The sequence below is a fragment of the Channa argus genome, chromosome 19, assembly GCF_033026475.1.
Source record: "Channa argus isolate prfri chromosome 19, Channa argus male v1.0, whole genome shotgun sequence".
Lineage (NCBI taxonomy): Eukaryota > Metazoa > Chordata > Actinopteri > Anabantiformes > Channidae > Channa > Channa argus.
The window spans coordinates 12571384-12594901 of record NC_090215.1 but is presented as its reverse complement, the minus strand read 5'-3'; the positions used below and the strand labels follow the sequence as shown (position 1 = coordinate 12594901).

The window sequence follows — 23518 nt, the reverse complement described above, 5'->3', positions numbered from 1 at the left end:
ACATTAGGTCCTCTTGCGTTTAACAGGCTGCTACTCTTTACACGTCAGACTCTCTTTTCCCACATCGGGCTCCCGATTTGATTTGGCGCTTTCCTCATGTTCACTCCTCAGCTCTCCACCAGATGTCCCCAGACTCCCATCTCCTGTCTCAATCACCTGACTCCCCACACCCATCTGCTCACCTGTCTAATGTACCCAGTCCTTACTTCCATATTGTGCACATACTACATACACCACCAGCTCTGTTTCATCATTAAGCAGATATTCTCTGTGGACCTGGATCTCGCCTACCTGTCTGTTTCCTGTTTTGCCTGCTAGTTTGCATCTTTGGATATAGCTTTTGCCCACTCCTCTGGACTTGCGCAGTTTAGCAGCCTGCATTTTTCTAACCACTGTTTGCTTCCCGATGTTGTCTACTGTTCATCTCCGCATCTGCCAAAAACCTCTTTTATCTGTCACATGTGCCTGCTTGCTTTGTGTGTATGTGTTTTAGTCCTTGTTCTCTCACACTAAAAACATGATAGCATCTGTTAAGCTTGACTGACAACCTTATTTGCATACAGTCACTCTCATCACTCATCTTTTTCTTAGTTAAGTTAAATTAATTTAAAATGTTATGCCTCCAGCCGTTTTTGTTTTAAACACCTTAAACACGTTAATATCTATACTAAATGGCTCCGAGTAAATGGACAAATATTAGCATGACTGTTTTGCCCTTTTACTACTGCTCTGAGAATATTTTTTTAATTAAACAATTAACATTATCAACAATTAAACATCTTATTGCCCACATGCTAATGAATCTGCAACCACTTCCCAAAACCTTATGGACCGTTTTGCAGAAGACTGAAGGCAGCTGATATGACTTTGGGCATCTGCATTTATTTTGACAATAAAGTGTAGGTTTTTCCTTTTTTCATATAAATACACTTATATTGTCACACTGTAAATAATTTACTATTTCATCTGCTTTTACTCGTGTTCACACATACTGAATTTATTCCCAGAGCGAGCCCAGAAATTACTGTCTCATCCATAACATGCAGAATAAACCATACAGTATGTGTTATGTAATGCTTCTTTTTTAGTTTTTGTCCATCTGTCCATTGTTTATGTGACATGTCCCCTGTTAGTTTCGCTTGTTTTTTCCCAGGCATTAACTCATATATCAACATGCATAATATTTTCATGCACAATGGCCTCCAAGCCCCAGTTCTACAAAAACATGATCTACAGGAAATCCTGCAGGGTTCTGAACGGAACTGAAAATGCTGCATGTGTGTCATTTTCTGTTCCCTATTCTTCCTCTTTTCAACTGATTGTCATTTTCATTCCCTGAATCAATTTCACACTGCATTCTGGTCGCTGAGCTAAATTAATTTGGATGAACTGTTTATCCTGTGTACAACTGAGTTTTCTCAAAAAGGAAAAATGAGTTTCTCACTTGTTTTGTCAGTGGGGAAAATAAAAGCCTACAGACTATTACAACAAATCCAGGATTTCTGCAAAATTCATCCTGCAGTCATTCAAGGCAACAGTACTCAGTATTGGACACACCCTTGTGTGTGTGTGTGTGTGTGTGTGTGTGTGGCCCCATACTGCTGGCATGTGACTATATTGGGTGGGTCCGGTACACTGTGTACATTTTTTACTCCTCTTTTCCACAGCTAATGACGAATTCATTCCAAGTCATATGAAAATACACTGAAAGCGTTTCCTCAGAAGTAAGGGACAATATTAAACTGTTTATGATTACATTTCAGTGTTAAAACAAGAGCAAACAGTTTCCCCTTGAGTTAGCATGTGTGCAGCTTTCTTATACGAGCTGCATGCATGCTGGGAACAAAAGCACACAGACGCATAAGTCAAGTGGAGCTTAGCTGAAACGTTGTCAACAGAGTGAACTTTTTTCCCCCAAAATACTTCTTAACTGCTTACAGTAAGAACTGAAAGTAGGGGTATATCTTAGTCTTGTACCTGTGCTAAATGGCCATCTACTGTATGTTTGGGATTCCTGACCAACCTTACTGACACACTATTGTATTTATTTTTTGTATTTCTGATCCTGCGTACGAGATTTGGAGCTCGATACAATATAACAACTGTTTATCTGTTTTATTACAGGAAGACTAAAGCTCGTACAGTGTACAACTAATGCAGTTTTTTATCGAGACCTTTGTTCAGTTCCGCCATCTCGTTGACCTTCAGTTAGTCCACTGTACACTATCAAATTAAGCAGCTATCCCATAATTATAAGTCAGTATATTATTTTACACAAGTTGCTGTCCAGTTGCCACAATAGTACTCATCTATTAGTCCACTGCTTTGGCCCAGTGCATCTTGAGAACTACTGGATGAACTGCCATGAAATTTTGAACAGACATTCAGTCTCCAGAGGAAACTCAAAACCCTCTTCAGTTCTTCTTGTACCACCATGAGGTTGATATTTGTGGGTTTTCTTGAAATGTCTAACAATGATTGCATGGATTGCTGTGGACTTGTAATCTCATTCCCAGCAGACTCAGCTCTGCTAAGCTTTTGTGCTAAGTGATACTTAGCAACTTTTAGCACGTTGAGATCCTGAACTAAGACGAGGAATATGGCAATCTTTGTAATAGCATGTTAGGATTGTTGGTGTGATCATGTTCAGATGGTTTTCATTGGATAGGGGCAATACTGGAGGTGCCTCCTGCCTAAGCTATGAACATAAATCCCAAATATGCTGATAGATTGTATAATGCATAGCTACCAAATATGTTTTGGTTGCAGCGCCAACATCTTGTTTTAGTTATAGTCTGGTCTCCTTTTTGGCTTCTTCCATTTTAACTGGGGTACAAAAGCCATAACATCCTCACTCACATCCTGTCCTGTGATTATTTGTACCTGAAAGTCCTCATTGGCATCTTGTACTAAATATCACCATACTATTATACACACATTCACAGCACAGAATGGTATCTTTAGGTTTTTTTTCTGTGCAATTCTACTATGCCTATAGGACCGTTAAATAACAGCATGACACCACTGAAATGACTGAGAAAGGAACATAACACGTCTGTGTAATTATATGTGTTTGTTTGTTATGTAGACAAGTGTGAGGAGAATACCTTGAATGAGCTGTGCACTAGGGTTTCGTCCAGGTCAATCACCACACAGTTCTTGCCATAGTCTTCTATACTGACCTCTGGCAGGAGGAACTTGGCTGGGGGCTGCAAAGACAAAACATGAGCTTTACCATATTCTTTACTGTATATAGAGAAGTTTGCAACCAGAGACAGACACTTAGAGTACACAATCATGTTTGAGGGTGTGACGGCAGCTCAGCCAGATTTGGAGATCAATTGGCAGCTCTGGGTGACCCTAAAGAAACACTTGATAGACCTGCAGGATGGTGTCAGTTAGCTTCTGTGGAGGCTTGACTGAGGAGCTAACGGATATATCAATACATTCATAACATGGCATGTTATTTATCTGTGAGTTTGGCTTTTGTAATATCGCCGAAGGAAATGAACACTGAGCTATTGCTATGACAACTGAGCGAATTGCATCCACTAAGAAAGACTAAGTGGTGCAGGCAAAAGCTCTTGAAAATGTTTCATAGTATCCTGAACACATATTTTTTAACTCATGACATCATCTGGTTGAAATCATTAATCTGGACAATATCACTGGATTATTGCCAAGTTTGTGGCTGAATTGCTGAGATTTCTCTATTACTTTATGTTGACTGAGCTCCGTGACTGTGCTGCCTTCAGGGTCAAAGGGGAAAGGAAGAAAGACTTGAGTCCTCTGCCAAGCAGGCCTGGGGTTACAAACAGGCAGGGGGCAGATGGTGCAGCCATAGGGGGCACAATACACACGCACACACAGGCATACTTACACATTTGTCCACAAACATTTCTGTACACACACATTCTTGTACACACACAGCTATACCAACAGGGGCGAGGAGCAAGGACTCTGTCAATCTTATATATACGCACACAAACACACACACAGAGACTAGTGTTCTTGCTATGTCAACCATTTTCTGCATGTATCTGTGTTTCTGTGTGTTCAGACTGGGCTGACTGTATCTATCAAATCTTATCGTGGGACTGCATGCTAATGTATCACGGGAAGACTTCCCTGTCAGCAAGGATACTGAATGACATCCTGTCAGGCCATGATAAATGTGTTTTACACATGCAGATTGAGTAAAGAAAGAAAAATCTTACTGGGACCTTCAAATTTTCATCAAGGTGCTGCAGGGTTATACAAAAAAGGGGCTTTTCAAAAAACTGGTAACACTTCAGAACAACACAAAATGCTCAATGATTGAAATTAATTTCTCTTGACCACCATATATGCCCATTATACTCCCCTACTCCCTCCTGCACCCTCTAAAATCCACTACTGACTAGTATTTAAAAATTTATAGCTGCTACAACTGAAGAGAAAAAAAATCATTGTTACATGCTTTGGATTCTGGGACTGTTAAGAGGTTTTCTTTAAACAAACAACTGTAATTTTTCGTGTAATTGAATAATGATGACAATTGCGTAAATCGACCCATCTTTAACAATTAAAAATGTCATTTAATTTAAGCAACTAAATTATTGTCGGTGTCTGATTACATATACTAAACAGGTAAAGTAAAGTAGAGAATTACAATATGTGTTAGTTGTTATCTAAGAGTAGGGCAAGATTTAGTTTTTGTTTTTTTGGGGTTTCTTTTTTCATTGGTGCTCTTTGACACAAAGCTGTGACTTTACTTGACACTGTGTTGTTCTGTACTTTTTGCCATAAACTGACATGATATTCTGGTGTAAGGAGTAAAATGGTGTCGAAGTAAAGAGCGACTCGTCCTTGTCCAGACCCAGGCGACAGGAGCAGACCTCATCGCCACATGGCCTTCCTGCGATTGAAGGGAGGTGTCTGCTGGGTGGTGTAGTTTAAAGCTTGGCTCTGATGTGGGATGCTGTGAGTGTGAATATCTTAAATTACAGTGAACCACAGGCATTACATAGATTCCAAAATAGCCAAATGAACTGCCGATTCAGCACAAACAGCGCAGGGAACAAATAAAGCACGCTTTCTGGTGAACATCTGATCAAGTAAGTCATTGTAACAAGCCACTTTCTAATGGACAACAGGACTTCATTGACTGAGTACATAATCACAATGTGTTCTTTCACAATGTAGACAGACACCAAATTTAATTGAATCTTTTAAAGGAACATCCTCTATTTGTTGACACAAGCTGAGGCTCTTAAGGTCTAAAGTAGCATTAAATTATAAGAGCTAATAAGGAAATCATGTTTTGTTCCTGTTCTACTTGTAGGAGAAATCAGTCAAAGTGACAAATAGGTTAATGAATATTACAATAATAAATGTATCTGGATTACTTCTTTCTCCCATTTGTAGGAGTTGAAGGAGTTGTAACAAAGAAAAGCCTTGAAAGCTACATGATTATCAGAATATAACACTACAAAATGTAACCAGAGAGCAAAGTAAAATCTCCACTGTGTCAACATACACATGCAGCTAGAAGGATGAAGCACAGCAAGCAGAGGCAGGAGGTTACTGTGATGCGAGATGAAGAAAAATGAAAGATAATAATACATACACTGGGGATGGGGATGACCTGGACCTGGTCACACTGGAGAAAATAAAAAGAGAGAGAGAGAAGAAGAGAAAAAGATTGAGATAGACTTGCTGGAAAACCAGAATGAGAAATAGGCAAGTAAAAGAAAAACAGTAAAAGAAAAATCATTGCAAGGAAGAGACTGACAACATCAATATTCTAATCCACAAATGCACAGTGAGAGAAAGAGAGAGGCACAGAGAAAAAGGGACATATAGTACACACAATGATAAAAAGTGAGAACAGCTCACTCAAAAACAAACAGAGCTGCCATAGTAACAAATACGACTGGCCAGAAATTCAGCAACAGTGTATTGCTGGGAGGGACTGTGGGCAGGGACCCAGCTCGAAAATCAGCCCCACAATATAACAAGGCTTTTTATGGCAAGGTTCAGTAGGTTCACTCTAAATTAATGGGAATTCATTTGTTAAGGCAGCAACCAAAGTGGGTCCACGCTGACCACGTGTATAGTGTCTGTACGGGGCCACGCATTCCTCCCCTGAATGAGAGACAGTTACAGGTAAACAGGAGTGGAGTTTGATATGCTTCTGCTCCATTTATAGCTCCCTGTACGCACTTTGGCAGCAGAACGCCGTGTTTGTGGAGGAGCTCGGGGTTTGGCGCCTCATCCACAGCCAGAACGTTCACTTCACACATCCTCACTACACTGGTCAGAGTGTGTGTGAGGAGAGGGGGAGGCGTGGGTGCCAGGCAATCCATCACACCGGACACACAAGGCCCACTTTATGTGGATTAAAAAGCAGCAGTATGAGTGCATGTGTGTGTGCGTAAATGAGTTGTCATGGTTATATGGTAAAACGTAAGGCGGAAGGAGCCAGCAAGCATGTGTGTGTGTGTGTGTGTGTTTGTCCTTTGAGCTTCTCAGCGTGCTGCATGCTCTGTGTGTTTTTTGTGTGTGCGGTTGTGTGCGTGGGCAGATATCGAAGAATGCAAGATGGGAAGTGAGCCCGTATTTTCAAGCAGTGGATGGTAAACAACCTCTGGGTTCAGCGGGTTTGAAGCAGCTGGAAAAATTTGCGGAGGGAGCTCAGCGAGGCTGCACAGCACCTCAGCCTTAGCTCTCCGCAGGAAACGGCAAACTTTAACAAGCTCACTGTAACAAAACCAAACAAATGTTGCTCTTTATTGGATCTCTTGAGTCAAATTAGGATCCCTGTCATACATTATTAACTAATTCCCACTTGTTTTCTCGGTCATGTGGTTTCCCTGGTCCACTATGATGTGAAAGAAAAATGAGCTTCACCTTGGGAGGGCTGCCATTCTCCTCTGGCGGCGGAGGCAGAGAAAGCGTCTTGTTGTTGGTGGGTGGTGGCTCCACGTGGTAGTCATTGTAGTTGCGGAAGCAGCAAAAGAAAGGGCTGAAAATGCTGCGGCTCCGGTGCTTCTTTAGGCTGCTGTTGGAGTGGGAGACTGGAAGAGATAACAACCGTGGACAGAAGCAGGAAGATTAGATTAGGCTGCTTTGCATATGCAGGTGGTGGAGGTACAATATTAAAGACTGTTACAAGTCCTGCATTGAAAAGATTACACATAATTCTTTTCACATAAAGATTTGGGGAAATATGGGCGGAATGGGGGGGGAAACATAGCCCATTTCAAGTCTTTGTGCCAGCCTGAGCTCACCAATTACTGGCTGTGAATAAATGTACTCAATGAAGAATTCCAATAATTTACATGTTATACTGAATAAACTATAAACCTAAACTTTTTATAGTGATTTCAAAACTGTTAGTTGATTTTTCACAGATCCCAGGAGTTGTATATTTGATGGGGGAGTGGTTACTATAATATGACGTATTAAAAATCACCAGATTTTATAGGCTGCTTGTACATTTTGCATATGTAATAAAAATGTGCAGAGTAACTAGCAACTGTGCCTGAAAAATAAATGTAGATTAGTGGAATAAAGAGTGCAATATTTCCTGATAGAATAGAAATATTAGTTGGCATGATGTAGTACAAACCTACAGTAAGCACATTATTGAAAATAATGTTCTTTGTTACATTTCACCGCTGATGCAGACACCTTGCAAAAAAAAAGGTATCTCTTGACTTTGAATTAAGTGCCGTTCTAGTGCCATTTCACTTGTTGAGGATATGTATCATATCTGTTTAAAAGCTTTATGTTAATTAAAGCCACATCCTCTGAAAAAAAAAAAAAAAAAGACAGAAGAGTCGTGCGTTGCATACAGGGTTGTGCTTTCCATGCATCATCGTATTATCCTGACAAGGGGAGCTGAGACGTGTGTGCTACAACACAGTGAGGCATCGGTTCATTCAATAGGAAGCACAGGGACAGAAATAGCCATCATTATTGTGCCTTCTGGGAAGGTAGTCCAGTTCATTAACATCAAGAATGAGAATAAAGCAGACAAGTTAATATCATTTTACTATATCAGAAAAAAGACATTAATAGCGACAATAAGAAAGAAAAAAAAGAAGATTCTGTATATTTATCAGCTAAATCGTGACACTACTGACAATGTTGAAACTTGGATTTGGTTGTTGAGTGCAGCAAAGCCCCAGGGAGAATACAACATACACATATAGGTCCCTGGTGACATCATTCCTCCTTCCCTGTCCACGACCTACTTTCCCGCTGACAGAGGAGAAAAAGTCAGGCTCAAATGGTCTGTAGATCTCTATAAACATCACACATTTTGATTTTTTACTTTGTGTTGAGCCTGAGAGGATAAAAATAGAACTTTGGGCTGATCCAAGGCAAAGTTCTAAAATCAGTAATTACCCTGAGATGTTCCTGAAGAAGGAATTCAGTCAGTTTAATTGGTTTTAAGGTATTTTGTAGAACAGAAATCCCAAATCTATTTAGGACTTTGAACTATCCACGAATCATCATTTCTGTGCCTTGGAGCAGCCATCACACACTGTCTCCCTGTTTGCCGCTGTCTCGTTAACATGTTCATACAACCGTGTGACACAGGCAGCCCAGTTAGCCATGCATGCTGAGACTGTTTGCATCCTGCTCCTGTTCTAAGAACCTTCATTTTGATGCCTGGAACTATCTTGGGTTGCTCCAACTGGATGTGACAGGCTGCTAGCAGTTCGTCCTCTTTGTTCACTTCATCTTTGTATTCCAAAGCTCCATGTGGCTCTTCCTCTTCACTGATAGATGTTCACACTTTGGTAAACAAACATAGCTGCTGTATACGGCTGGTGAAATAAAATTAACACACTGTGTTTCTATAACCTGTGTAGTAACTGAAGGAGATGCTCTGCCCTTGCAGAACGGATTTACTTACTGCTGCCACAGAAAACTGATACCACCGCACCGTCGACAACTACAGAATTTATATAGTACGGTATTTCTCTATGTCTGACATCATAAAAATAAACTTACTGTTATGTACAGACAAGAGCATTAATTCATCTCATTAGAGTAAAACACCACACACTGAAAACATGACACAAACGAGAGAGAGAGAGAGAGCTAACAAACTCAGGGAGTTGGTGTAGTGGAATTAAATAAGCTTAAATATGGTTTTGTAAAGGTTTATTAATTAAAAATACACTTACCACATCTTTATAGATCAGTTATATGTGCTTTATAAAAACAAATTAGAGTTGGTCCTGGAGCAGGACAGCTTCCTTTTAGGGCTGTGATGTGATATGATTGTTAATTAAATGTCATGTCAGTTAATTGTCAATTCCCAAGCAAAGTACCTGAAACTTATTTCAGCTTCCAAAATGTGATAATATGCTGCTCTTGACCATTGTTGTATCTTTTGAAAATCATATGGTAGACTCTTTCAGATAAATTACATGGTTGAATCAACCACCCTTTGAGCTTTGTGTACAGTAATTGTGATGTGCAATGTTTTGCAAATTTCTCACTTGTTTTTCCGCATTTTATAGACTAAATGATTTAGACTATTTAATAATTTTCTGTCAAAGCTGTTCATAATCCACTATGTGCAATATTTAAAAATAATTTTTAAAAACTGTGAATATCTACCATGACTGTGTAACGTCCAGACTCAAGTATGTATGAAAAAGTGTTTTTTTCACTATGAGTACTCTGACCCTTTAAGTTTGCAGAGCTCTCAATCGTCCCTCACTTTCCCTATAGTTGGCCTCACATGCCTTGAAGTCATTCTTCGCTCCTCCATTTTGGGACTGTCTACATTTTCCCGCTCTGGTCCGTTGCCCTGATCGACCGCCCTGAAAAAAGCAGGTGGGAGTGCGAGAAAGGGAGAGAAAGGAGAGGGAGCTGGAAGGGGGACAAAAGGGCGTAGATGTTACTGTGGCGAGACAGCCTATACTTGGGTCTGATTCTTACTCCACCCCCTCCTGCACCACCACCCTACACAAACAGTGCTTTCCTTTCTCCCTTAGACACAAACAACATAGCTTTGAGTTGACTGCTGCCGGAGCCTGAGCAAACACACGCACGCACAAAACATGCCGCATATGTTGACATGTTTCAGCAACTGCCCACATGTACACTGATCCACAAACTTGACGTACTGAGCACACGGAAACTTTTTTGTCTTTCAATGTCCTTGCTCAGGAATGTTACTGGCGTCAGCTCGCCTTGCATGGTAAGGCAGCTTTCATCAGCCCTGAGAATAATAGCAAAAGGTCAGAGTGCAGCATTTGCCATTAATTACACAAGCTCCTAAAACCACACAAACTGCAATTGCAACAGCACAAAACATTAACTCTGGTGAATAATACACTTAAGCACTAGGACTGAAAAGAATTAGCTGGATCTGTGGTCCTATAAGTGATATACCTTTAAATTCTAGGAAAAGGGCGGCGCATTTCAGTGGCTTTATCCGTCAAAAGCTCCCTGAAGAGAGAGACAGATCTGCCAAATTTGTGCATCCTCAGAGCAGGTGCACAGTATTACCTACTGAATACACTTCATTCAAATCAGCATATTCTTTTGATGTGAGAGCAATAAAATTGTCCCTTTAAGTCACCGCTCCTGCTGAGCATTAGGTAACAGTGATAGAAAGCTCTCAAGTCAATCGGAGCCAGTCTGGATTGGGCTCTTTGTCACATGTTCAGGCACAACCACTAACAAGGCCGGAAGAGGGAGAAAATGCAGGAAATTCTCGGCATTCCTGACAGGAAGAGATAATCACTGTGTGACCCACAGCATGGAATAATGCCAGGCCCCAGAGGGAATACGATCTCCGGCTTAACTCAAAACAAAAGTATGCAAGCATTCAAAACACAAATGTGACATTTTAAATATAAGAATTTAGTTGCTTTTTCTCCCTTTACAGTGCACAAGGTCTCCCAGATTTATGTAAGGATATTCATCACTCTTGTGATAAATGGTCCTGGGTGAGGTGGCAGAATATTAAACTATAATTTTACTTTTTCACTACTTTCCACTCATTTGGTAGGCCGGGCTGTCATTACTGGTGGTTATAATAAAAAACTTCTTACCAAATTAATGCATGACATCTGCGAAGATAAACAACATGATGGAACAACAACCTCAAGGTCATAAGCTGTTGAACAGTTTAGATTATATAAATCAAAGGTAACAGCTGCAATGCCACATATACATATACAGTATGTTTGGCTGGTCTGGGGGGTTGATCTAAAACCTCTCAATCAACTCAATCTCTCATCCCATTTTGCTCAAGCAGCAATCAAATCGATTCCCAAATTGCATATAACAGCGATATTAGGACTAATAACTATAATACAAATTATTCTTTGATATGTTGTTCATGATTGTGACTGTGTGACATATTCTGCACTTCACTCCAGCAGCAGTTAGTTGACTAGCCAGGCAGGTAAAGTGTATAGTACCTGGGGGGGGCATGTAGGTAAATGTGAGAACAGTCTATGTGAAGGTGGAGCTTTAATAATTCAGATGGAAAACAGGCCGGTTTTAAATGGCACAGTTGGGCACTTGTCATACACTGAAAAGAAACAGTTGAGAGCCAGGGTATATCTGCTACGCTAAGCTACTATAAGACTGAAAATAAAAATAACGCCTTTAAGACATAAGAGATAAATTGACATTATGGCAAGGAGACAGCCAAACATGACATGTTTAAATCCTGATTTCACAGATTATTTGCCTCCTCCCCTCAATGAGATTTTGAGTGTGGAGTGTTTGCATTAAAAGTGGGACCAGCTGTCTGGGGCTTATATAATCCATGTGAGATAAAATACTTATTCAGCTGCAGCCAAAGTGAAAGTCACACTCTTCAAACACACACACACACACACACACACACACTTGGTAACAGGTAAGCCACTATTCTCCCAGAGCCTGGGATATAACGTCTTGAGTTTCTAACATTCAGAGGCAGAGTGAGCACCTGATGAAGCTATTTCTGCTCCTGACTAACAGCAACAGACAGTGGGGGGGTGGGGGGGGGGACTCCTTGTTGTACACCGTGTCAGCAAAATGACACTGTGGAAGGCATCCCTGCAATAATGCACGACATTGCCAACTGGATGATGCTGTTTTATTCTTAAAGTCACAAAGGGGAAATCACTAACAGCTATTTTTAATTAGTTTGTTACCTGTCAATTTTTGTTAAATGAGGGAGACTCAAATGTTTGTCACCCAGCTAACAAAATTTTAAAGGATAAGTTCTGACCTTATTCAGTGAAAACAGATCATTGATTGTGTCCACAAAGAGAGGCAACGATTATTGCAACAGATGAGCTTCCAAAAAAATATTTACACAGAAGAGCATCTGCTTCACAATTCACTTAAACATGTGTCTACTTGCACACACACACACACACACACAAACAAAGTCCATTCGAACAGCTGAGTTAGGCACCGTCAGATGAGTGGAGCTTGACAGTTTGGCCTGCTGAGGTCCTTGGTGTGTTATGTGTGAGGCCATCAAGGCAATAAAAGCACAGTATGATAAAATAAACTCCCACTAAGCCTCCTCACTTCCCTACACAGACAGCTGAGACTGGGGTGAAAATTGCAGGCTACAGAGGTACAATCAGTTCTAGCAGATGCCTTTAGTCACACTGACTGACCCTGAGCTGCAGCTCTGGTTTTATATTCACCTACTTATCCAGCAAGATTTATATATACATATGCATCCTACATAGCCTTATATAAGTGACATTTTTACTTGATAATCCTGTTACACTTGAAGTCAAGACACGGATTGCTGAGGTTTAAATACACATATCACTCGGTTGGCACCCATTTCAAGCATGGTAGAAATTCTCCCGGATGCTGCAGTGAACTCTAACACAGGGATGTGAGCAGGTCTGCCTCTGCTCTCCTGCCTTGTAGCAGCATAGGCACTGTGGTGGCGGTCCCAGCCTGCCTGTAGCCCCCAGGGGAGGGATGAGAGCTGCTGTTTCTCAAGCACGGAGGGGATGACAAGCACGGGGGAATTAACCCACTAAGAGCTCAGGGAGAAATAATGAGGGAGATCTGACTGTTCTGCTGGAGTTATGCAATCAGCAGCAATACAGCCCACATTGTTTGGGGCTGAGACACTTCATTATACATGTTTCTTTTTATATTCCCATCAAAAACTGTTCGCTCAGTGCCAGAGTCTCAGTGACTGATGGGAAATCCTCCTTGCCTGACTCTTGGTAGAAAAAAAAGAACACGGAAGAATTAGCAAAAAATGTAATGACAGGCCTCACTTGAACATACAGTGCTTTTACACCTCAGAGTAACAGATCCTGTAAAGTTGATCCCATGTGCAGAGTGTAATTTAAAGGGGTACTCCAGATATTTAATATAGATCCTCCATAAAACTGGGACACTCACAAGAGACATATAAAATCTAATAGTTCAAATCAAGCAGCAGTAACATGAGAAACCCAGCTAGAAACCACTGGATCCCACTTTTCCTACCATGCACCCAACAGTCAATAAGATCCTGTGCCTGTCTGGAAAATGACCATGTGGTTCAAACTCTACATCACTTTTTGCTAACCCAAGCTAAGATAATCTGATAACATCACTATGACATCATTATATCTATTAGAGCAGACTTCATAAAGCTCCAATAAAGCTTATAAAGCTCCTCCAGAGCTACGTTATACAACTATTTGCACAGCCCGAGTAGTACACCCTTTAACAATTATTATAAAATCTCTACTGCGCCCCTTTTAAATTTAGATCTTTTTTTCTCTCAAATGACAATTCACCTGTAAAGCATAGCGCGAATTAAAATAACAGTAAATCAGATTCATGAGCATTAAAATGCTGCTTGGCATGAATCGAAATGAAATAAACAAGTGGGTCATATATTTGTGTTTGTGTTTGTGTATGTGTGTGTGAATTCGCATGAGCATGTGTGTGTGTCCTGCTTATGTATTGCTGCTACAGTTTCCCATGTCTCTGCTCTCTGAGAGGCATTCATCTGTACGGTTCCACACACAGCACGTCCTACTTAATGGCCCTTGAGATTTATAGTTAAACAGTATTCACCTTTACCTCTGCTGAGGCAGAAAAATGCCTCTTTGAGTGTTTTACGGCCTCTGTACTTGTGTATTTGCTTATTCCTCCCTTGCTTGTCTGTTTAAAAATTTACAAACCTTTTATGCTCTTCTGTCAAATATATCACAAACTGACATCCAGCATAATTCACAAAGAGTGACAGAAAATCTTTAAGGACAAAATATGACCTCCCTTTTACTGTAGGTAGCCAATTACTGGTGATGAATGCAATCCAGAAGGGGGCAAAATATGCACAAAGGGCATCCTCTTGTCAGAGCCAGCAGACTACGGACAGTACCTGGCTATAACGCCAGAGACACACAGATGCAACTTGAGCACTTCTTCCTGCTTTACTGTCTTGACACACACCCCCTCTCTTCCTTCCTTGACCTCTACCTTTCCCTGACTGTATTGATCTGTTTTGACAATGTCCGTTTGGCTGAATTGATGCTCAATTAATCCCATCTCTAAAGTCGTGTCCCGTTAGGAACAAGCTTTTGAGCGGCAGCATACTGCAGCCATGTGGCAGGAGGTTCTTTTGTGCCATAGGGATTGTGGCTTTTGGAGCATTAATAATAGTTTTCATTCAATCACACCCACAGACTGCCGATGTGTCGATATATTCAGGAATGGCAGAGTAATGTAATGCCACAACAATGCTGTGAGTTTAAAGGTAAGCTGTGTCAGCTGTTTATCATCTTCTTGTCTTAGAAGTTTAATGGGCTGAAAGTCAAAGAAATTGTATGTTTTTTCATACACACTTAAAACAAGCCAATTACAGTCGATTAACCAAAAGTTGAAGCTGGACACAATACAATCAGTTAATGAGACCAATGAATCTTTATCTTGCACAAAATTGTTTATTTTTCAACTATTACAAAATAATTTAAGAAACAATATTTTGCAATCACTGCTCAGAATGGAGGTTGAGATCATTTTATATAGATTCTACTTGAAATCCCACTGCAATAGTCTCTTGCTGGACATCTTGAGAAACTTTGCTCCAAAACAAGCAGCCGCAGGACAGTGAGCTGCACTTGAGGCCACATTCCCACAATGCCATGAAACATATGTTCCAAAGTACACATAAAAAGGGCCCAGAAAACCCAAACACTGCCGTGCAGCACAACCAACTTATGGGTCTTGCTGATGTGAATGCTGAGAAATTGTATGTTTTTTCATACACACTTAAAACAAGCCAATTACAAGGCATTATTTATGAGAGGTCAGTATAAATATTTAAACTGAAATTTAAAAAAAAAAAACATCTGCCACATCAATTATATCTTAAGGAAAAAACAAACAAACCATATTTAAATTTTGTGTTTTACCACACGGTGTAGAAACAAATCACCGTACTTTTACGAACCTCAGTCCAGTTCAAACACAGCAACCCCTCATTATCTTTTAAAACAAGAATCAAAATCTTAGTATGAACAGAACAGAAACAAGAAAATGGCCTTATGTGACTCTCAGGATCTGCAGTGTTTTCTCAGACAAAAACACATGGATGTATTATGAAAACTGTATTTAAAAATGGCACCAATTCCTTCCTAGTGGCCCAATACCACACAAACAACATTCTTTATCCTTCTGGAATCCAGTCTCTAAAATTATCCAGATAATTCACATGCATCCAGGTTTTTGGGCCTGCACACATGAATCTGCACAGTACTAGACCATATTAATCAAATTCTCATAAACAAGACATCAAAACCAAAAAATTATTAACTGCTTTATAGCTGCTCCTCCTACAATGATTCTGTATGAAAATAATGCTTTTGGACCATTGTGTGTCATATGATCAACAACATAGATGTTGCAAAACCAGTGTTGACACTAGATCAAATTTGCCTCACTCTCTAGCACTGATGCTGGGGACTTGCAGAAACATGTTTGGTCTTCTCGTGTGGTCAAGGACCATAAACAACAAGACCAATTCTTGAAGCTAAACACAAGAGAATAGTGAAAAATGAGAATGGCAGAGGCAAAGCTAAAATTATACCTTTTGAATAAAGTTAGTCTCAGACCAGACAATTGATGTAATAAAGGAGCTGGATATGGCAACACTACTCAGCCATTTACTACATTTTTCCCACGCCAAAATCCTGCCGTGATCCATAAAGCATTTACTCCACAGGACGCCATTACAAAAGAGGGGTCTGTAAAACTGTTCACAGGACACCTGGAACTACAAAGGTCATTTATCACACATTGTGTTTTAAACTATTAAATTATAGTGGTTTTTATTTGTAAAATTTTTGCAGAGCCTAGAAAAAGGGAGTTTCATTTTATTTTATATCACAGAAACAATTGAAAACACTGGGCCGCACAACATGGAAGCAAACCCGGAAGCTAGAAAACATCTTGGCTCTCGTGCAAAGCAAGTGTCTGGGTGCAATCTTTGAGTTGTGATCCAATTCTCCTTCATACATCCACGCCATGGGTCAGACCCACGGGGAGACTATTAATGAACTGAGACTATTAATGAGTCTGCAGATCTGAGACATGTTGGCAACAAATCAACAATAGTCTTTGACAAGATTAATAAACTAGTAAGGATTCTACTTTAAACTGGAAGGAAGTAGACGGACCTGGAGTTATTTGAACAGTTTTTTCCCCCATTTAAAACTGTATTAAATAAAAGCTTAACTATTCCCAGTCAGTAAGTGTGGGAGTGAAGAAAGAGTCAACCCGCACTAAGTTCCTCTGTGGCGTCTCGGAGAATGGGTTGCAGTGTGATTGCATCTCCTTCATTGTGTCCCAGAATCTATAGCTCTACAGACGGCATCCTAATTAAAGGAAACATGCCGTTTTTCAGTTTGAATATTGGGAATGGATGTTAAATTCTGACTTACATCTTCCTAATGCATTCTTTGTCACAAGGTTACATTTTATAATGTGAGGATCAAAGTCAAAGACTGAGAAAATGGACAAGGGACAGTCAGCAGCTTGCAGACCTTCTCAGCCAGCAAGATTTCTTAATTGTGTTTGATATGGGATGATTCTTTAAGTGTAAATGAATTTCAAATTAAAGTAGTACCCATTATTCCACTTTTATCATTTTGGCTGACAACCAAACTGCTAGAGGAGGTAAGTATATACTTCTACCTTTGGAGAGATACTAGCTACTGTTAAGTTTACTCTCAATGGGAACATAGTGCTGTATCAATCTTCTCCTACAACACATTTTGTGATAACATGACACCAATTTAAACTTGCATACAGCTTCTAACTTACTAATAAAATCCAGTGTTAATACTAAGACTAATTATGAAACGAATATTTTTAAAAAAGGAAGGTTTTTTCAATAAAATTAGTTTAAGGGTTTACCACTTTATAATAATGTTAAAAACACGTCTAAGTTAGAATCCATGTGTTTTTCTTGCAACATGCATTTGCCAAAATGTCAATTACTACTAACTTTGCTATAAACTCAGATTATGTAAAACATCTGATATCATCGATAGTATTCAGTATCTTGCATTTTACTGTCAACAAAACCTGCCCACTTACATCTTTCTTAAAAAAATATAACTACTAATCTGAAAGGTTTGTAGGCATTATTTCCAAATTAAAATGAGACTGATGGATTTACAAACACCATAACATAGGGCTGCAACTAGGACATTGAACCCTGCAAGATTTCAGCTCTGTCTCTAAAAGCATCACAGCAATAATAGCAAATCTCACACTTTTGCATTGAACATAATAACTTTTGGACACTAACACTTACCAATAAACTCCACTTTATTAAATAGCCATATATATATGGCCATAATCACACAACAGCAGATTTGATATGCTATAAACTATGTGACTCCAAATTGAGAAGGGAGCTGTGCACAATTTTTGCATGTGGCACAGCAGAGAAGTCATGCTGTGCTCAGGGTCTAGCACCATCAAAGCTGTCACTACATTTTTATTTTCAGCTAAAGTCCAAATCTTGTTTCCTCTTAAGATATTTTTCTGCTGTTTCAAGTGGATTATTGCAGAGTTTAATTTTGAAATATAAATGCAACAATGTTCACAGGAATGGAATCACTCTTACTCTAATCACCCAATTAAATGAAAGGCAGAAAATAGTAGTCTCAGTAATGAAAACTCTCTTTGTTGTACTTGTTATATACTAATGTTAGTGTTGCTAATGTTACTGTCCAAACACAAAAATCTTTTTCCTCATGTTTATTAAAATGTTTTGTCACTCAGTAAATTAATAAATAAAATAGAATACAAATATAATTGTTCATGCTTCTCCCTAGTGGTGTCTGTCCATTTAGCTAGATTAATTTTCAGATTGAAACTTCACAAAGACAGGGGAGGTGAATGAATATAGTTTGTGGAACAGCATTAAAAATGACATTTTAAAATTCAGCAGCAACATCTCTTTCCACAGATTGTGTTTCATTACTCTGGACAATCAGCATCCAAATTTGACATTCCTTCTTGTTGTGGGCCTGAATGAATGTAATTGACAAATTAATAGAATTCCCCCAATTTCTATTTCAACAAGTCCATTCTCACAGTGATGCTGATGTTGCACATACAATTAACAACCTTATCAGACAAGGAGATTAGGCTCAGAAAAAATATGCAACTCAAGCCAATCTTCTGCCCACTATGGTGCAGGACTAAAGTAATGAAGATGTACTGGGAAACATCTAATGCTCCAACACTTCCCTGGAGGTGCAGATAATCAGCTTTTCTGACCAGCGTTGGCTGAAATAGGCTCATAAATCTGTAATAAGGACCTAAACCTTAGATCACATTTTCTCCCCTTCCCCTCAGCTAAAATGGGCTCTTTCCATCACTGTATGCATGTTGCAATCCAATGTGTTTCTCAAGCGGGTTGGAGATTCTAATGTTTCACTGAGAATGACATACTCTACTCAAAATATTTCATAGTGGTTTATGAACAAGTAAACGACTGCTGTCCTACACAGTCTGCCACGCAAAGTGCTGCATACACCAGAGTGCAACTTGTGCCAGGACGTCCAGTGCAGCCAAAAACCACAGTAGCTCTGCTTGCTAACCCCTTCAGGTGTGGTCCACACATCATAAACACTTTATTAATGTACAGCAGTGAGTTCCAGGAATAACCTCAAGTGTGCATGAAATCACAGGCCTCTTTCCAGTTTAATATATAATTAGAGCTTCAGGAATTTTTTTCTCATGTTCTTTCTGGCAATGCAATGGTTTCCTAACCAACATGTCCTCAAGGAAATCATGATATATTAACATGCCACTAGTATATATAAATTCCAGTGTCTGCTACTTCTCCTCATCTATGCTTCTATTGAAATTGTGTTTTACATCACCATGAGAGACATTCACATGTAGCTGACCACAGAGGTTTTTAAAAGGCTGAAAGTTAATGTGCTTTGTGAACTCTAGAGTTTAGTGCCTATACTGTTTTGTTGCAGCCTTTAACTACTATTGGAATAATAGCAGGGGAGCATGACAATAAATCTGGTCAGCAGAATATACATTAGTCAGCCTCAGCCACCCTTGCAAAAACTGTGAAATTTGTTGTTTTGAAATTTGCTGTTTTTCCCCTAAAAGAGCAGTTAGGCTTATAGGTGAATTTCCAAATAAATTAGCAATCTGGAAGAAATAAAGCTGACAAATAGTGTACGCAAGCTCCATCCTGGACCGACATTAATTAGGCATCCACTAGGACCTAGAGGAAGAGAACATGTACAGTAATACATTTAATTAAACATCTGTGCGAAGCACAAATTTAACACCAATTAAAAATGTCTCCATATGAATAAGGACATCAATATTATAATCATTGTTTAACTCAATACATGTTATTGTGCATGTTGGCCTAAGTGTCGATCACCTACCCATCAGGAGTGAAGAGCTAAACTCACATCTAAGCTAATCTGATTTAGGTAAATGACTCTTCCATTGATACCTGTCGAGCTGTGTAGTTATCAGAGCAAAGCCTGACTGATTTGTGAGGCGAGACAGCGGCTGGCCGGCCCCTGACTCCCTGTGCGTTATTAGTCCAGTCATTACATTTTATTGCATCAGACGCTAGAAAGTAAATAGCTGCCAGAAGAAAAGCCTAATTTGGGTTTGGAGGCTAAAAACACTGCTTTCTGAGCCTCTGTATGCCACAGTACTGCTTCTTGTGAAATAAAATAATACAAAACCACTGTTTTAACAGAGGTAAAACTACAGCATGATGACAATGATCTAATTGGTAAAACAGACAAGATTGTGTAGCCAAAAAAAAAAGACTGTAGTATGACTTTGTTCCAATATAAATGAGCTCGCTGAAGGAAGAAACCACCCACATTAGGATTCCAACACTCACCTCATTTAACATAATCCATAAATATATAATCTCCACCTAACTAAGTATGTGAAAAACGTGGCTCTAACGCTTACAGTACTATGTCTTTGGTTGGAATGAAACTGATAGGACTCTGAAAATAGCCTCCCTGTGCTCTGAAATATTCAGCATGTGAGTGTGTGTCTCTCACTCTCTGTGTGTCTGTGATCATTTGTGTCTTCAGTGCCGCCCAAGCAGGTCACAGAGTAACTGGACAACAAGTGCTGCTTGTTGTCTGCTTTGACATTCACAGTAGTGAAGGGCAGGGACTCCATTCAGGAAGCTCCCTGGTGGTACTGTGTGTGCGTGTGTGTGAGTGTGTGTGTGTGTGTGTGTGTGCGTGCGTGCATGTTTGTGTGTGCTGTCCTCGCTGGTCAGAGGGTGACCCTGGATTTTATCCTGCCAGATTAATTGTTAGATTCCACTTCAGATAGGATTTACTGTTCGAGACAAGCAGGATGTAACAGAAACTAAAATGTGGGAATTCTCTGCAAATGTTTAGAGAAGTTCTGCAAAGGGCAAAAGGCCACATAAATACCAGTTGTTCTGACTGCAAATCTGTGTAATTTCTGAGGCATTTTTCATAGGATATATCCATATTTATAGTGAAAAGAAATGTTTTACTACTGCTTCACTTCTGATTTTGAAGTGAAGCAGTCCAGATTATCTTCATTATTACTTAATTTTATGAGCGTGGCAGGTCAGTGAATCAGTGTTGGGTGCATGTATGCATTGCTCAGAAGAGGGTGTTTCCGGAAAGTGACCTTTTCTCCCACAGACCACGGGGTGTAGCAGGAAGTTTTGATCCTGCTGGCCTCCAGACACCCTGTTGCTCAGAGATAGGCTATGGGTGCTAGATAAAGTAATTGGGATGCTAAGCTTGAAAAAATAAAACAAAATGCCCTTTGCTCTGATCTCCTACGAATACCTCTAATAGTTCTCCATAAGCTGATTTCCATGTGTGGACATCACATACTGTATGTACACTCAAATCCAAAATGAATATTAGGTAAATGTGTAAGGTTCCCTACTGTCTTGAGTTCAAAAAAATGTCCCTGTCCAGCAGTGAGTGGTGAAAACCGTTTTCAAAGTTAATGAAAACTGAAAAGCTCCTGACTCATGAGGATTTGTTATTGATGTCATCACCACATGGTGAAATGGCTACTCTTGTGCAAAACAACAGAGAGAAAATGTGTTTTCGTTCAGTCTCAGTAATCTGTGGAGCAGCTGTTGAGCTGTTGTTTTCAGGCACTTTTTCATGCAAGAGAGAACATCTGTGACAGTGTGTGTTTACTGCACCCTTACACTGTGTATGGCTTGCACCACTACATGATGATAGTATTTCCTTGTTTGTTATAAAGCATTACACAAAGCTGACACTGATAAACAATGCCAACGTAAATGCAGTACCTGTCTGTATTTTTGTCTCATTGTGATGCATTTTTGAAAACAGACAATTTATTACTGGCTTCTACAACAAAGGAATCCAATCAGTTATGTATTTTTGTACCTCTTCAAATGGTGTATTTCAGCGGGCACCAGAGCAAAAATGTTGATTTCACCTTTGTATCTGAACATTTGCTATTAGTGGAATATAAGACATATTATAGTGGCAGTGATGCATACAGGGATGTCGCCAATACAAGAAGAGGAGTAGAGTACCCGCCCCCTGTAGTAAACCCAGCTCACACCACACACATATACAAACTCACATTTTTAATCACAAAATGTTTAACATTTAAATGATAGATTCGGCCGACAAATAAAGCCCTTCTCCATAAAGTTCCGCTCCCAGCATAACAGTGCCAGCCTGGCTGAACGCTCGCTGGCTCTTAATGTTTCCCCGCTTCGGCTGAACAATGGAGGGTTTGCGTCGATACTCTGCTTTTCTATTGCGCCCTGAAGCCCAGAATCTCTCTGCACTGAGGGGGCAGCTTGGCACCGAGCATTGTAAACAAGCTGCGGCGGCAGCAGTATAGATGGAAATCACAAATTCCGGCACCTCTAATTATAAATATCAGCCATGTGTAGCATTTGCAATTTCTGTGCACCTTACCTTTATCTGGACTTGAAGAAATGCTCTCCTCCTCTTTCGGATTTGCAACCTGTGTTATTATGGACGTGTTGTCCATGGAAACGGGATGTTATGCACCTTCGGCTACACCGTTTTATTCCTTGGCATTCATTGCCAAGCGCACTACAGTCCCCTGGCTGTGCACAGGCTAGAGCGTCCGCTCTTTGCACCATTAAAATCCCATGTTATTCGAAGCATGCAGTCCCATTCCCCGGAGATTGCAAACAGGGCGAAATGTCAATGAGAAAGAGCGGCCACAGTGCGTCCAACATCTGAGGTCGCGGTCCGATGTGCCGGAGACACACGAAGCGTCAGCCCTGCATCGAAGTCTTGCGTGTCCGCGGTGACTGTTGCAGGCAGCATAGCCCCCGCCTTCTGCTGCTGCTGCTACTGTACGCTCCGGCTTTAGTACACTCACTACAATCAACTTGTGATACTGTTACAGTGTTTACTCAGAGATGGCGGCCGTCCTCCTACCACAGGGCCGTGCAGGCTCATTTCCACAACACGCCTTCAGCATTTCTATTATCTTTCTCGGTCCAGGCTGAAAAACATCTCAGTCCGCCCACCACTCACTGCTTTTTGTTGTTCCTCATGTTTAAAGCTGGGGAAAGGAGTTTTTTCGCACAGTACAGGACAGAGAATTTTATTACAAAAAGCTGTATTGGAAATATTTCGCCTAGGAAGTACATTTTAATTCCACTGTGATATTGGCTACAAGGATTTTATTGTACTGAGGTCAAGAGTCCACAAGTGCAACCCCACCCACCCTGTCTTGTATTGTCTCTCCTGTTGCCTTTCTTACACAGCAAGGACTGTAATTTCAGTATTTCTCTATCAATGAAAACCAATATTCATTTTAATTTAAATTAATATTTTTAGGCTCATTTAAACATAACTCTCCCCCAGGATGTTCAAAATCCCTTTAAACATGACATCAAAAGATACTGATTGTAAAGACTCAGTTATAGGGACTTTTTAACGTTATTAAATCAAGAGACAATTATTAAAATAACACTGAAGATGCGAGT

At 40.0% G+C, this 23518-nt stretch overlaps 1 protein-coding gene across 2 annotated transcripts in view; it reads right to left on the bottom strand.

The window, feature by feature from the left end:
- ctdspla (CTD (carboxy-terminal domain, RNA polymerase II, polypeptide A) small phosphatase-like a) overlaps positions 1-23101 on the bottom strand; it is a 28814-nt gene extending 5713 nt beyond the window's left edge. Inside the window, exons 1-4 of one of the 2 annotated variants that reach the window (XM_067486093.1) lie at positions 22470-23101; positions 6892-7058; positions 5609-5641; positions 3108-3209 (exon numbers count right to left, since the gene is read on the bottom strand). In XM_067486093.1, the coding sequence (XP_067342194.1) occupies positions 3108-3209; positions 5609-5641; positions 6892-7058; positions 22470-22545 (378 nt within the window). In that variant the 5' untranslated portion in view covers positions 22546-23101. The remainder of the gene's footprint in view (positions 1-3107; positions 3210-5608; positions 5642-6891; positions 7059-22469) is intronic. The other variant, XM_067486094.1, reaches the window with a different exon arrangement.
- Positions 23102-23518: the final 417 nt, after the last annotated feature.